Below are 16,961 nucleotides of genomic sequence, written 5' to 3' on the forward strand. Positions count from 1 at the left end.
GAAGAGGAAGGTTATCGAGGCGGCTCTGAGATTTCTAGCTTGGTGTACAGAATCCCAGAATTCTCTTCAATGCCATAGAATTTAGCACTGTTTTCCTCAGAAAAGTATTAAAGGACCAGAGACAGCCATGAGAAGCACATTAGAGAAGCAGACTGAAAGAAAAAGAAACCTGGGACATTTTGGTATCTGCCCTCTCAGCTTCCTTTGAGGTGGAACCTCCTGGCTCCGAGGCCTTCCGTCCTGAGACGACAGGTGGCCCCAGCGTGGCCCTGGCCAGCTGCCCCCGGCCCGGCTGTGGCCCTCCTGCTGCCTCCTGGCGAGAGCTGAGTGGTCAGGAGAGAGCGCGCCAGGTCACACTGGACGCAATGGAAGGTCCGCCTGGCCTTCCAGTCAAGAACACCTGCATTTGCACCGCAAAGATTACTCATTAGCAAGGAACCCCACCAGCTGCTCGTGAGCATATTGCCACAAGCTGAGAGCCACATGCATTAGGTGACACAGGACTGCATCACATGTCCAGCTTCCACGAAGCAGGCAGCTTCACAAGCATTAGGAACTAGTTTCACCTTTGCTCAACTTAGGGTCCAGTCACACTTCTGCCACATACCAGTGGTGCAGTCTTGGGTGGTGTTTCATCCCTCGGGCTCTCCATCTGTGGAATGGGGTAACGTCATCATCTAATTTATGGGTTCAGGTGAGGATAAAGCAGTATGACGTACAGGGCCTGCCACATACCGCTTGGTAAACAGACAGCCTTATTATTCATTTTTGTGATATAATTCATTATTGTGAATGGAATTTATTATAATGTTTTAGAATTTTCTAAAATGTTATGCTTTTATAATGACCTTGTGACTTAATTTCTATCCTTTCAACTAGGCACAAAAAGGTTCAAAGAGAATAATCTCTTTAATGTGATATAGGTAAACTTGATTGACATACTATTATATATGTATTATGTAAATTAAATAAACCATCTTTTAAATATTTACGATAATATTTTAAATAAATAAATCATATTTTAAATATACTAAGGAATATAACTACTCAAATAAAAGGAGTTTGTGCACTGGCTTTGGAGCCAGACAGACCTAAGATGAAATCTTCTATTTACTAGCCTCAACTTCTTTATCTATAAAATGGGTATATGTTCATTCACTCAGCAAATATTTACTGAAGGCTACTCTATGCCAGGCACTGTTCCATTAAAGCAGCAATCCTTGTAGCATTAAGAAAGATGATGTAAAACAGCCAGCCCCGTGCCTGGCTCACTGTCAGGACCTGGTAAACAATAGTGGCTGCTATTAATCGAACACTCCCTGTGCTGGAACTAGGGACAGAAGTGGGGGTACTGACTGGGGAACATGGTCTCTGCACTTATGGGTTTACAATCCCATAAGAGAAAACAAACAAATGGACAAATGATGCCAGCACAGGGTCCCAGAGGCTGTGTACTAGAAAAAGAGTGCTGGGAAGCACAGAGAGTACCACAGCCAGTCTGAGGGCAGGAGGAGCAACGCAGAGCTTCTCCAGGAGGAGGTGACACCTGCATTGGCCTGGCAAAGTGGGCCAGGCAAAGCATTTGGGCTCCCCTTGACCCTTTCCTCAGCCGCCTTGGTTGCTGGCCAGGAGGGAGTTGTGAGAAGACCGTGGCTTTCTCCTCCAGTGTTGATGGGATGCTGCAGCTCAGGGGGAAATGCCCTTTGTAACTGGATGCATTAAAATGCCAGTTAAGTGGTTTTCAACTGCCCTGGCTCTCCTTGCCTCACAGAATGTGGAAACGTGGTTAGCTATCAGGTCCATGAAAAATTCCAGCCCCCTTCCTCCCTGGGGTTGGAGAGTTGGACACAGCAATCAAACTTCACGTGCACACAGCCTTCCTTTGCCAGGATCTCTGAGACTCTCAACCTGAGTGTCTGGGCGTAAAGAAGAGGGCCTAGGACAGCGATCGCTGGTGGCTTATGAGGGGTGAGGCAGCCACAGGAGTGGGTCTCAGAGGATGTCTCCAGGCACCCAAATTCAATCCTTGCTTCCAAGTCCCACCCCGTGAGTGTTTCACTAGTGCCACCACCAGGAGGTGCTGTCGTCCTGCCACGTACAGACTCTGCAGAAGGGGGACGGAACTCAGGATTGCCAGTTACCTCGCCTCAGAATATTTTCTTTATGAAGTGTGCCTGGAAAATGTTGTATGTATCTTTTGAACCTTTTATAATCTCCAAGTTTAAAAATCGTAAAGATAGAAAGGAATACATGGAAAGATACAGAACTGAAAGATGGATGTTTGATTTTTTTAAAAAAGGTATTGAAGGGCCAACCCCGTGGAGCACTCGGGAGAGTGCGGCGCTGGGAGCGCAGTAGTGCTCCCGCCGCGGATTCGGATCCTATATAAGGATGGCCGGTTTGCTCACTGGCTGAGCGCGGTGCGGCTGGTCACAAAAAGACAAAAAAAAAAAAGGTATTGAAAAGACAGTCTCATGCAACAACAAAGATGTATCATCTCGGTGAATGCTCACAATTGTGAGGTGGCTCTTAGCCCATTTCATAGATGAAGAAACTGATGCCAAAGAAGGGTTAGTAACTTGTACGAGGAACACACAGCTAGTAAGAGGAAAGCTTAGATTCAACCCCAGGTTCATCTGAATCCAAAATACCAGGGTCTTTCCACTAGACCAGGCTGCTTGGATTAAGTAAAATAAGACACTACTGCATTTACTGAGCAACTACTACATGCTAGGCACTGTTCTAAGCACTTTACTCATGTTAGCTCATGTAATCCTCATAGTAACCCCACGATATGATGATGCAGTTCCCTTTATTTTGCAGGTAGGCACAAGGTCACTAGCAAGCTGCTAGAACCCATGCTTTTATAGAAAGGTGAATCAATGCACAACCAATGTTTTATTTCTAAATCAAGACCAAAATGCCCATTTCTTCCTTTATTTCTTCTGCCCTATTAAACCCTGGAGCATCTTCCATCATTTTAAAGAATTTTTGAAATCTCAGTAGAGAATGTATTTAAAGGAATGTGTACAGAGCACTGAGGATTCACCGGAAATGTCAGAGGTCGACATAAAGATCTAAAAACAATAAGATGAACATGAACTCACAAGCTAGACAGAGACTTTTCCATTGAGGCCCTGAAAGGATGGAGGAAGTGTAAAGAAAGATGGAGCGGATGGTCTTTGGCTCTGAGAATGTGAGAAGGAGCTAATGTAACCCACAAGATTCTACACACTTCACTCTCCTTTTTGTCTCGGGATCACACACCTCACATGCCTCCTTCAGGACGATGCCTTTGCATTGCAGCGAGCTCTCTCTATATAATGAGATATATATTACAACTTCTCCTAATTCAAAGTTTATGTAAAATATGTACTAAGGCAGCAGAGTAATTCTCCCTTTTAAAGAAAATTAATTCTTTTTGCTTGTGGAATTCCTACACATTAACAAAAAATATAGTTGAGTCAAATTCATAGTTTAATTAAATTAGACCTTAAAAAATCAGGCCTTTCCCTTGAGCCATGTGACACAATTGTACTTTACGTGGTTTCAGATGGCCACTAGACTTGACAGATAATTTGTCAAAAGTCAAAAAGTTCTCTAATGGCAACAGCTAAGATAAAAGCCATGAGCATTTGTGAAATTCTCCTCCCAGTGTGTCTTCATTTTTCTGGCCGTTCATAGATAGTGAATTTACCCATCCTCTTGGTCAGTTCCAAAAATTGCTCTGCCTTAGTAGCTGTGTGACCTGGGTGCAATCACTTAACCTCTCTGTGCCTTGATTTCCTTATTTGTGAAATGGAAGAAAAGAACCAGCCATAGGTTTCTATGAAGAATAAATAAGTGAATACATATAAAGTGTTTAGAATGGGTCTGGCACATAGGATGCATTCAACAAAAATGACAGGTTTTGGTTTTTTTTACTGTTGTTATTACAGAGTATTTTCTCATGGAGCTTGTTTTGGATGCAAAGTACTGCACAAGAAAAATTGCTATGGTGACTTTCTAATCTAGGTAATAGCATACTTTTTACAGATGTCTCCTTTATCCCCCATGTCACCAACAGGAATTATCTCAATGACAAAGACTTGTGGAGGCTGTGCCAAGCACCAGCTAATGTGGTTCCCTGGAATCTGACCCTCTTCTCCATCCTGCTGATCATAGGAGGAATCCAGATGATTCTCTGCGCCATCCAGGTGATCAACGGCCTCCTGGGGACCCTCTTTGGAGACTGCCGGTGTTGTGGCTGCTGTGGGGGGGTAAGTTAAGGTCTTTGTCTTTGCTTCTCAGCATGAGAGAGACCAAGTCAGGCCGCCAGTGCTAATGGGATGAGAGGCTGGTGGGTGTGGCTGCCAGCAGCTGGGAACTCCTTAGCCCATTTCATCAGCTCATGGTAACGGTGACGTCACATTACCAGAACCCAGGAGTTCTGCTCACCGGGCACGTAAACACACCCAGGCTGGAGTTGACCACAATTTTGAGCCATAGTCTTCCAGTTGGCCATAGTCCTGGTAACAAAGGACTTCATCTACATATAAAAGTTCACAATGACGTTTATATGAAGATCCACAGGAAGTGAGCATTTGTCGTATGGGCATATTGTTAGCAATAATACATCATGGTCTGGCCCAGAATGTTCTCATTTCCTCAAGAGAACAGAGCATACCAATGTCAAGGCTTTATTTTGATAGGACATCTGATATAGAAAAGAGAAGTGGTTCTTATATGAGAAGAAAAAAAATTACGTACGTTTAGTCTCTAAATACTATCATAAAATATCAACAATAATATATATAAAAAAATTAAAGTAGACCTATGACAGTAAGACAGTCTGATTATTTCAACTAATGACCAAATCAGATCAGGTAATTATTCACACACACACAAAGTTATTAAAAGCATAGATTGATGTATGAGAAAAAAAATTGAACAAAACTCGATAGTTCCTTAATTGGGGAATTATGTAAATAAATGTAGATTATGGTCTATCCACTTAATATAATATTATGGCAAAACTTTAAATGATTCAATCATTTTATTTAAATTTTTTAAAGTATTATATGCGCATAGCTCAAAAATTAAATATGTGCGTGTGTGTATACACACACAGAAATACATAAGGTCTTCAGTTGGCAAGTCTCCCCCCACCTTTGTCTTCCATTCAACAGTCCCCTCCAGTCTCCCCACCTATGTAAGGTTACATAATTTTTTGTATATCTTCCCTGAGTTTGTTTTTTCTTATTTTTATCTCCCCTATCTTAAAAGAGTATTTTCCCCAAGGCTACAATAATAGTGAAAATGTTTATGATATAGTGTTATTTGAAAAGAGTGAGGTATGAAAATTCTACATAATATACAATTATATAAATAAAAATTTTTTTAAAAAACCATCATGAGTAGGAAAAAAAAGCAAATCCAACCAAAATGTTAAATGATAGTTGTTTCTGGGTAAGAAGACTGCCTTTTTTCTTTCTTTCTAGACTATGGTATTCCAAAAAAATTGTAATAATCATATATTACTTTTAAAATGTAAAAATATTATTAAAGTCCTAAAATTCAAATAGTAAAATGCATGTATTACAAATAAATTTTACTGCCTATTGAATTTTTGTTTTATAAATTTTCAATTCTATCATTTTGTATTTAAATTTTTTGGTCTTTATACATACATAATTGGATGATGGGGGGTGTAGGAACTACCAGTTAGTAATCCACCAAAATTATTTTTGTAATAGCAGTTAAGTATATTGAGCATTTAAATCCTGTAATTCATCCAAAATGAATTAATGTTTGCTAAATCAGCTAAAAAGAGAGTCATATATTTTAGCTGAGTAGTACATTTTCTTTGCAAGATTTATTGAAAATATGATTGCTCTTTGAATAAATGATAGTAGTTTACTAAATCTGCAGATTATCTGTCAATTAAAAACACACTCACAGGTGCCAGTACATAGACTCTTTTCAGTGGGTTTTATTTATTCAGACACCATATTTTGGTGATCATAATGACCGAATCACTTGATAGTGGAAAGAGTGTCAAGTCTCTAGTGGGGTGGATGGACTCCATGGCTGTTGGGGCATGGCTCTCGAATATCACAGAGAGAGAATGTACACCACCAGAATTCTCTTTTCCTTTCCTCTCTTCCTCCCTCTCTCCTCTCTCTTTCTTCCCCAACTTTTTATTTTGAAAACTTCAAATATACATAAAAGTTGAAGGAATAGTACAACGAACACCTGTATACTTTCACCTATATCCACAGATTGTTAATATTTGCCTACCCTGTCTCTTTCTGAATTCTTGGAAAGTAATTTGCAGACATCACGAAACTTCACTACTAAATATTTCCGTGCACAAGAGGCAGTTTTTAAAAACCAGCCCACTGAGGACTCCTTTCTTGTCTGCAGTTTGCCTCGCACACAGCTGGTCAGCATTCCTACACCAGCAGGACTCTGCAGGTGACTTGGGCTCTCAGCCTACTTCCAAAACTCACTGCTGAGTGCCCCAAGCAAGTCAGCTATCCTCTCACTCAGTTACCCTCTTTCCACCTCTTGTCTAATCTACTGAGAGGGTGCAGGCCACGATCCATTCATTCAGGCAGAAGTAGTTATGGAGAGCTTCCTGAGCCCGGCACGGTCCTTCAGTCCTGGTCTGAATGCCAGCTGTGTGGTCTTGGTCCAGTCACCTGCCCTCGATGGTTTCTCATCCGTAAACCTGGTTCATACCTACCTCCTAAGATTGCCAACTGAGTGCCTAACACACAGGGATAAACATGCATCCATATCAACACTGAGAAGCCTCGGTAAATGGCGCTGATTGTCATTTACTAACACCATGGAAATTAGTGAGGCAGAATGGCTTGAAGGAAGGGAGCACAAACTCTGCGTTCAGCCTCCCGGGTTCGAGTCCCGGCTCCTCTACGCATTAGCTGTGGCTTTCCACACAGCGCTTGATCTCTCTGGGCCTCTTACCAAAATTATTTTTAATAATAAATGATGAAAAACAAAATGAAGCTTCAACTCGTATAACCTCAGCAGAGGTAAGTGACAGATTAAAGCTCTGAAACAAAGTCAGAAAAGTACAGGAAACATTCAAGGGGCAACCAGTGAGGGGCAGGAGGAAGAAGGCTAACGGGGAGGGGCAGGAGGGAGGCGAGTAGAAAAAACAATTTAAGAAAAAGAAATGACACCACAGTTCATTCACTTTTTCTACCTTCTAGGGAGATGGACCAGTTTAAACCTCTGCGATGAGCCGCTCTGACTCTACAGAACGTGGGAAGATACACTCAACTCCCTCTTCTCTTCTTGGGCTTGTTAATTGCTACCAGCTTCCTCACTGACAAAGCTTAGGGAAGGCAGAATTACTCCTTCTCGTTTCCAACCAGCTTTGCTCAAGTTATAATTTTGTTATTTTCAAATAAAAAATAATTTGGCCCGTCAACAAATTAGATTTAAAATGTTTTCATATTAGCTTCTTTTTAGAATTTAAAAATAGGTTTAAAGCAAAATTTTCATGAATTTTTTCCTTAAAAGTGTCAGATGTATAAAGTCACATGTACTGCCATACTGCTCCTTTGTGTATAGAGATATTTATATCCTTGGAAGCTTTACATAATTCAGAGGAGGAAAGTACATTAAAAATGAGAAACTGGGACCAATTTTTGTTTTCAAGATTTATTGGGAAAAAGAGTGGTTGATGTATCATAAAAATTTTTATTTGATGCCTTTTTTGCTTATCTTGAGTTACTTGTGACTAGTCTTTTGAGCCTGTCATCATTTATTAGGGTTCCCTTACGTATGTTAAATTAAAATCTGGTTGGCTGATTAGCTCAGTTGGTTAGAGCACAACCTTATAACACCAAGGTCACAGGTTCGGATCCCTGTAGCAGCCAGCTGCCAAATAAAATAAAATAAAATCTGAACTTAGAGGTAATATGATAAAGATTGTGTGTGTTTTAGGAAGGAGGGGCAAAGTGTTGAATTAATATCTTTTCTGCAAATGCTTCCTTTGGTCAAACAAAAAAAAGTTTTGTTAAAGTCGTGTGTGTAATAATTTTGTCAGCCCATTGCCTGGTATTAAGGCAATAGGTATTATTAATTTTATGTTTATATTAAGATATTAACTTTGGTTTTATGAGTCAGGCACTAATATGGAGTCAAATTCATTCTGTTGATTTGGGGTTAAACCCTAACTCCACCACATACCAGCTCAGGGGACCTGGAATAGTTATTTTCTAAGTCTCACTTTCCCCATCTCTAAAAGGACTGTTGAAAGACAGTCAATCATCCAGAAAATTTTGAAGTCACCCAACAGGATGGTCACCGTGACTGATGTGCAGCAAGGAGGGTCTCAGAAGATATCAAGGGCCAGAGAGTCCCACTTCTGCCCTGCCAGGCTGACAGGCCACACTGTGTGGGTTGGGCACACAGTAAACTGGGTTTCTAGTAGTTATCAATAAAGCAATTAATAATCATTTACTCTGTGCAGGCCATTTGGGGGCTAGGTACTGAAGATAACAGAGTTACACACTATGACTTTGCCCTCACTACAGAGAGAACTCTATGAGACCAGAGATCACATCTGGCACCTGAAACTTAATAGGCAGAAGGAAGAAAGATGAGCAGATAGGCAGGTGTGATCTCATAGGGAAAACTATAAATATGCATGCACGTGTGCACACACACACAGTTTCAATTCAGTTTAACATTTATTCTGAAACTTGTCTGATCACCTAGGAAATGTTCTAAAATTACAGATTTCCTGAGCCCCAGCCTAAACCTACTGCACTGAAAATCTGGGCATAAGGCTCGGAAGTCTGGTGTTTGCCAGTCACTTATTTTTTAAAGCAAAACAGGTGATACTGAAAACCAACCACTTTAAGCAACCATTGATTTAGATCACTGCCCAGCAGGCACCAATGACAAAGATGAGTCAGGCCCTGTCACAGCCCAGCAGAAGCTCCCTCTCTACTGATTAATATTGATACAAGGACCTCATGGCCAGGCTGCAAATTTTCCAAATCTTTATGCTCTGCTTCCCTTTTAAATTCTGGCTTTACAACATGCCTTTGCTGCCATAATTCAGTGTAGGCTGTTAAAAGTAACCATGCAGCTTCCTTAATGCTTTCCTGCTTAGAAATTTCTTCTGCCACACATTCTGGCTCACAACTCTTAAGTCCCACCTTACACAGAGTCCAAAGGCATGTACACAATGCAGCCAAATTCCTTGCTATGGTGTAGCAAGGGTGACCTTTTGTCCAATTCCTGATAAGTTCCTCATTTCTATCTGAAACCTCATCATCAGCATGGTCTTTACTGTACTGTCCACATTTCTATCAACATTTTCATCACAACCATTTAATCAATCTCTAAAATGTTCCAAACATTCTTTCATCTTTTTCTCTTCTTCTAAGTCCTCCAAACTCCTCTAATCTTTGCCCATTACCCAGTTCCAAAGCTGCATCCACATTTTCAGGTATCTGTATAGCAACACCCCACTCCTTGGTACCAACTTTCTGTATTAGCCCGTTTTGTGTTGCTATAACAGAAATACCTGAGACTGGGTAATTTGTAAGGAAAATAGGTTTATTTGGCTTATGATTCTGGGACAGTTGCATTTGGCACGGGCGTCAGGCTGCCTCTACTCGTGGTGGAAAGTGGCAGGCAGCCAGCGGGTACAAGCAGATCTCATGGTGAGAGGAAGTAAGAGGGAAAAAGCAAGAGAGAGAGAGGAGGTGCCAGGGTCCTATAAACAACCAGCTGTTGCAGGAACTAATAGAGCAAGAACTCACTCATTACTCCCCCCTCCACCAGGGAGAGGATTAATCCATTCATGAGGGATCTGCCCCCATGGCTCAATCAGTTTCCAACACTGCCACATTGGGGATCAAATTTCCATATGAGTTTTGGCGGGGACAACACATCCAAACTCTGTCAAGGTAGTACATTGCGCTCAATCCTAATGGGTGACCCAGGTAATGAGGTTCCAGAAGTTCAGAGACATTGGGTCATTAGGACAGATTCACCTACCTGAGTTTTCTAATGAAGAAATACAAATGGGGACAAGAGGTATCAGTTCCTTATTTAGGGGTTTTCTTTGACTCAGAATTTCAGAAAAAAAGGATTGTAGTCATCATCGAATCCGGTCTTATCATTTTATAGATGAAGAACTGAATCAAGTGCTTGACAAATTTTCACACAAATGGCCATTTTTCAAATCCAGTTACTATAAAATTAGGGGAAATAGCTTACCATGGAAAAGAGGACATAAAAGGAAGAGACAGGAAACAAAGGAAATGGGGCTGGGGAGGGCCATCCCTCCCAGCAGCATCTGTGTTAGAACCCCTTTCGTGCTGTAATCCGTCACACTCAGTGTCAGCATCAAGGCTCAGCAGCCTGTTGACAAGCTAGCCCTGTCATACCCGGAGCTGCTGTGCAAACTGGGCCCGACGGCACCAGCCCTGCTGCCATTCATGAGCACACCACAAGGTGCTTGTGATTCCTGCTTGTCAGAGAAAAAGCCACCCAGACCCTGGCTTGGCCTGGATCACAGCACTGACAACTCTCTAGCCGAGCTGTTGAAGGAGGAGGCACAGGGCTGTGTGTATGGTCTGACTGTACTGCCTTTGGGACTGGGAGAAGAGCAACATTTTGTATATGTGCCACCAAAGCAGCTTAGAATTCACATCCCAGATAATCGTGGCAAACCTTCCACAACCTGGAAAACGTTGAAAGCAACCATTCTATTTTTGTTTGTTTGTTATTACATCTTGCTCACACACAAAAAAGGAGACAAAGGGTGAAGATGAGTGGGCTTCTCCCTTGGGAGATCCCTTGTGTGTACACACACACACACACACACACACACACACACACACACACCCAAGGTTGTTCTTCACACTGTCCAGAAACTCCTTGTATGGGAGTGGACAGCTTTGTTTTGCTTATCTGTGTACATGACTTATTTCTCTACACTTTGGACTACTAGTTCTTTGAGGCAAGGACAGTGTCTAATTCAAATCTACACCCCTAGTGCCTAACATGGGACCCAGCACACAGTAGGCAATTAATAAATTTGTTGTGTAAATGGAGATGCCCAGAACTCACAGTTTTCTTTTTCCTGTACCCTGTGACTGAGTGAGGTGGTGTCCTTGGCCCTGAAATAAACTGTAGGAAGATTTTAAAAATGAGTAGACAAAACAAGCAGGAAGTGGGCTTCTGTGGTACAAAGTGAACACGGGGCTTGAGTCATTTCAGTGCACAGATCTATGAGCATAAAAATTAAAACTGTGTTTTCTATAACCACACCTGGCTGCTAACTCTGAATGCCACTGCTCCAGGATTTAACGTGGGTCACTCTCGTGTTCTTCACCCTGCCTCAGCACTCTACTGGCCCCACGAGCACAGGGCCAAAAGCCCACTTGAACGGGGGAAAGGAAAAAAGGGAAATATCAAGCAGAAAAGATAAAACCTAAATTATCACCTCAAAATATTATTTAGCTACATACACACAATATGCTGATGGACTTGGGCTATTAGTGACGATGGAGGAAAAGGGAGGAAACGCATTAGTGGATTTTACCCAACACGCCAGCCACACATACAGCTGTAGGCAAGAAGACGTCCTAACAACGTGCTGAGCTCCACCTCCCCCGGCTCACACCCTGCTAGCGTCGCCCCAGGAACAGAGGACGGCGCTTCTCTGAGCAGCTGAAGGAAGACTCAAGGGCTCTGGAGGATCTCCAGATGGGGCAGAAAACCAGGTGGTCAAATGGAACGTCCTGACACAGACATCGTAATTCTTCAATCTACAAAGACCCAGTGGCAGCGGGATATGACTGAAGACTCTGGGTTGATCTCATAGAACACATGAGTGTACTCAAATTGAGTTTCCAAGTCATGGAATGACTGTCTTGGTACACAACCCTTGAAATGCAGGATAGAGAAGAGAATCAGGTACATACTGTAATTAACAGGGGCTAATCACTCAAAAAGTGAGATAGGACACCCAAGAAAGGAAGAGGAAGGAAGGAAGGAAGGAAGGAAGGAAGGAAGGAAGGAAGGAAGGAAGGAAGGGAAAAGAAAGGAAAGAATAGGCCCAAAGTTTACAACAATTAGTAGGAGAGGCCAATTAATAGACTCCAGGGAGGAAAATATCTGCCTTTTTACAAAATTACTTTGTCCTGTGTTAGAAACATTAATAGTCTGCCTTGTTCTTAACCTGATGTGTCAGTCAGGGTTCAATCAGAGATCAAATATGTGTGTGTGCACACATGCACACGCATGCACACATACATTTGCTACAGGGATTTGACATTACATAATTGTTGGAATGACAGTGGTCATGTGAGTGCCATCATAAAGTTACAAAATCATAAGTGGAGACAAAACAAGTGGGCCACTGTCTTTATGAGGCTGTAGCCTTTGCGTCCAGTGCTGGAGCTGGGAGTCCACAGCGGCCACCAGCAAGGCAGTCAGACTCGAATGTGCAGTCTGAGAGACAAGAACAAACCAAAGCCCACACACATGGGCTGGAGCCCACGGGGATGGACGGGCACCCTGGCTGTCCTTGCTGCCTCTGACTTCCGTGGTTTGGTGTCCTGCAGAAGTGGAGCCCTTTGTCATGGAGCTAAGGCAGCTGGCTGACCCAGGAATCAGAGATGCTGAAGGAGAGTCTGGGGCAGGTGAGGTGGGCAGGCCCTACTGCGTCCCCAGCAAGGAGAGGTGGCATAGCCGTGGCCATGTGTGGGCTGGGGACTGCTCAGCTTCACTTCGCTCCAGGGCTCTCGAGGACCCCTCGTGTGGCATACCCCACCAGGAAACAGGAAGGAGAATTTGGGGAAATGTAGTGCAGCCTAGCCAAGCTGACGTATTAGGAAACTGCCATATCCAATTTAGAGAAGAGATGGTTTTCAGTTTTCCTGTGTGTGTACATGTGTTTTTTCTTAGTCTAGGTCAGGGTTTCTCAGCCTCTACATTATTGACACCCCCACCACATTCTCCCACGATATCCTGTGTGTCTGAGAGGTTGCCCTGCCATGTCACCTGACCCTTCCTACCTTCCCTCCAGACTGAGAACTCCTTGAGCTCAGAGACCACCCCATCAGTGTGTGTAGCCCCTCCAAGCAGGTAGTAGGTGCTCATTAAATGGGATGCTATCATTGTCGTGGTGGTGTGACTAAATTATTCTGTTTAAGAGAAAAAGAAAAGGCTGCTCTCAAACATCCTGAAATCAAGCATTCACAGTAGAAATAACCCCAAATCTTGGTAAGTGAGATACATGGATAATTTCACTCAGTCCTCAAAACAATTGAGCGGGTGCTCACAGTTGCACATTTCTTATCCTCTGCTTTGTTTAGTCGGACCTCTGTCATCACCACAGATCCCTGAACTCCACCTGCCCCCAAACCTTAGCAAGCACTAAAGCGCCCCCTTACCAGCAGCTCTGGAGACACTCTCCTGGCAGGTCCTGGCAGGAGGATTGGTCCCCCTTGCTTGCCCAGCTTCCCACTTCTGCTAAGCTCTGCTGACCCCTCTCTCTAAAAGAAAAGCTTTTTTCTGTTTGTTTCTGAGAAGTCTGCAGATTCCTGAGATTGAAGAGTTCTCCCTATTGCAGTAGTCCTTTTGAGAGAGTTTCTCCTTATCTAAGTCCAGGTTCATTTTTATTTGACACAGCCCTGTGATATAGAAACTATGATTGGCCCCATTTTGTCTAAGAGTAAAGTGAGGTTTAAAAAAGGTAAATAACTTTTCCAGGGCCCCATGACAGCAAATGGGAAATCCGAGATCCAAACCCAGAGAGTCTGACTATCGGAGGGTAAGAGTCCACACCCTCCACCACTGTGCTGTATCCATCACTAATTCTTCCAAAAGCATCTAGGAAGGGGTGCTTTGTTATGCTAATTTAAAGTCCCCATATAGAACTGAAAATAATAAAAATGTGTCACTTTTTAAAATGTCATAATTTATACTGTTCATTAATTCACATTAGCCTAAATTAGTGAAAACTATCAATTGAAATATAATCAATATCAGTATTTTTATATAGTCATTCAAAGCACCTGCAGTGGATTAAATAGCCCCCCCAAAGAAATTGAAGCTTAATCCCCACTGTAACTGTTAAGGGTGGGAAATCCTATTATAGTAATTGAAAGGTGGGGCCTTGAAGAGGTGATTAGATTCTGAGGACTGTGTCCTAGTGAATGGATTAATAATGGTGGTCGTGGGCATGGTCCTGGGGACTTTTAAAGGATATCACATGAGAGTCTGTCTCTTCTCTGCCATTCTGCTATGTGAGACCCCTGGGTCACTGTCACCACTAACAAGACCCTCACCAGATGTTCTCCTTGGACTTTGGACTTCCCAGCCTTCAAAACAGTAAGGAATAAATTTCATTTTCTTATAAATTACCCTGTTCTGTGTATTTTGTTATAAGCAACAGAAACGGACTAACACAGCACCTCTCATAACGAGAACCACACAGAGCCTCCTGTCCCCACTCACTCCTGTGCTTTTTATTTTCCAACTAACTCTACTTAGTGATTTTACTCCCCTCTGCGTGGAAGAGGCCAGGATGCAGAGGCAGATTTTTATAATCCTTGGGGTTAGAAAAGAAAAGGAAAGCAAGGCAGCTCCCCAAGCCCTCTGCCTGCACTGTCACCGACAGAGAGTGGACGCTTGCAGAGCACTTACTCTGGCAGATGCCCTTCTTCACGTGCCTCAGAACCCATTTAATAGTCACAAAAATCAGGGGTAGCTATGCTATCATCACCCTTATTTGAGAACTGAGGAAACTGAGGCATGAAGAGGCTGGGCAACAAGCCAAGGACACAGAGCTAGTGGGCGGCTGAGTGGCATTAAACCCAGGACACTGGCCCTGGAGCCTGAGCGCCTGCACCAGCTTCTTCTGCCCCATCTCCCGAGTGCCAACACCCGACATCCCGAGGCAGCACCACCTCTCCTGCTTTCCACTGGTCAGGCAAAGTTTAAGATCATTCTCAAGAAAGCTCGATGAATGGAATTCGATGAAGATAAGCAGCAAACACAGCAGACATTGGACTGAAGGGGAAAATCCACAAGCTGACATCAGTGATTTGCAGCTAAAACCCCCTGATACAGGCTGCTTTTAGACACGTGTGTCTAACTTTCCAGTCTTCTTCAGAATGCTTTGATCTCACTACTTTAGTGTGTGGGACTTCCTGGGGCAGGGTGAGAGGGTGCTGGCTGTGACACGCAGCAGCTGTGTAGTCTTGGAAAAACCTCTCGGTTTCTCTGGGCCTCAGTCTCCTCAGTAAATGAGAACAGTGCGTCAGGCTGTTGACAACTTCCCCTCTGCTGCTATCACGCTCTGGTTTGGGGGCTGTCAGAAGTAGCCTGGATTATTAAAGCTTGAGTCCACAGAGCTCCTTTGCAGAGCCTTTAAAATCCCAATGTCCAGTCCAGGCCCCACCTCCAGAAATACTAATTTAATTAGGTGAGATTTGACCCCAGGCATCAATCATCTTCTTTTTTAAAAAAATTCACCAGGTGATTCTAATAAGGAAGCAAGTATGAGAATCACTGTTCTGGAGTGTTCTTAAACTTGAGTCCTGGTGGGCTTGCTAAAACACAGAGTGCTTTTCCCACCCCAAAGTTTATAATTAAGTAGGCTTGAAGGTGGGGCAACTCTAGAAAATTCCTTAATGATGTTAATACTGCTGGCTCAGAGTCCACACTTGGAGAATTCCAGAAGTGTTTACACCCTCTGAAATGATATATATGGTCAGATCAGTATTTTTCCCCTGCCCTGGAAAGTTCATAGATCTCATTAGATTCTTAGAGATCTGTGACAACAGAAAAATTTAAGAGCCAGATTAGAATATAGTTATGCATTTAAAGCTTTTTCTAGGCCAGGTTTCATAGCAGATGATTTTGCAACTGGTTCAGTCTTGGAGTAGTCTCAAGGATGAGAGTGTGTGTGCACATGTGTATGCGCGTGTGTGCACGTGTGTAGTGCGCGCGTGTGTGCTTAAGCACCTGATGCCAACACACTTACCAGTTCACACTCGGTTTCCAACCCAGACGTTGCACTTGGAACATCAGGTTGGTTAAGTGGGTAAACATGACACTTTTCCCAGCATCAAATGTGAATACTATGGGGTGGTAGAATAAAAGGGAGAGGGAGAAAGAAAGAGAGAGAATTCCCAGCGATGTTACTGAAGCAGAAGTGAAACCTCTACAGATAATCACGCTGCCTCACTACATCTTAGGTTGGGGCCACAGACTTGGGAAAATGAATGCTGTGCCGTCACAGTCACCCCGCGGATCGGTTAAATGACACATAATTGGCATAGGTTATACTCATCCTCTCATCCGAAATGAGGCATGCGAAGTTCATATGCAAACTTTAATGTATATTTTTTTCATCTTTTTAAAACTATTTTTGTGAATGTTTTGTAATGTACACAATACATTAGCATAGTCATATATGTATATAATTTATAAATTAAAAAATAAACAAGCAAACACACACTGGGATTCCCTGATAAAGCCTGGAGACTACTCACGGGCGAGGCGGTCCTCAGACAAGAGCGTGCACCAGAATCACCTGCCCGCTCGTTGCACAGATGCAGGCTCCCGGCCCCCAGCCGCGCGCAGGCTCAGGGGTCTGAGAACATGACGTGTCACACTCACAGCTCGGGACATGCTGAGGGGCGCAGCCGCTGACTCCGCCGTGGGTCCTGCTCTGAGGATGCCTTTATTTTTCCTTAGCGCGTAGTAACGTTTTCTCACCCAAAAGCGTAGATCTCACCAAAGGTTATATAGATGAATGTGAAGAAAGAAACGAAAACGCCTGTCGTCTGCATGTGTGTCCGTGACGTCCCTGCCCTCCCCAGCCTCGGCCCGCGGGTCCCTGAGCCCGCGCGGGACACGCCTCCACGACAAAGCTATCTGCTGCCCTCTCGTGGCGACTCGGCTCAGCCGTC

General features: G+C 43.3%; 1 protein-coding gene across 1 annotated transcript in view; it reads left to right on the forward strand.

The window, feature by feature from the left end:
• The window catches only part of TM4SF4 (transmembrane 4 L six family member 4), a 31,539-nt gene extending 14,838 nt beyond the window's left edge, over nt 1–16,701 (forward strand). The window contains exons 4-8 of the mRNA XM_063101240.1: nt 4,067–4,259; nt 6,406–6,506; nt 10,370–10,485; nt 12,603–12,680; nt 16,526–16,701. Coding sequence (XP_062957310.1) covers nt 4,067–4,259; nt 6,406–6,506; nt 10,370–10,485; nt 12,603–12,680; nt 16,526–16,701 — 664 coding nt within the window. The remainder of the gene's footprint in view (nt 1–4,066; nt 4,260–6,405; nt 6,507–10,369; nt 10,486–12,602; nt 12,681–16,525) is intronic.
• The last annotated feature ends 260 nt before the right edge of the window (nt 16,702–16,961 follow it).

Source organism: Cynocephalus volans, chromosome 1 (assembly GCF_027409185.1).
Source record: "Cynocephalus volans isolate mCynVol1 chromosome 1, mCynVol1.pri, whole genome shotgun sequence".
Classification (NCBI taxonomy): domain Eukaryota; kingdom Metazoa; phylum Chordata; class Mammalia; order Dermoptera; family Cynocephalidae; genus Cynocephalus; species Cynocephalus volans.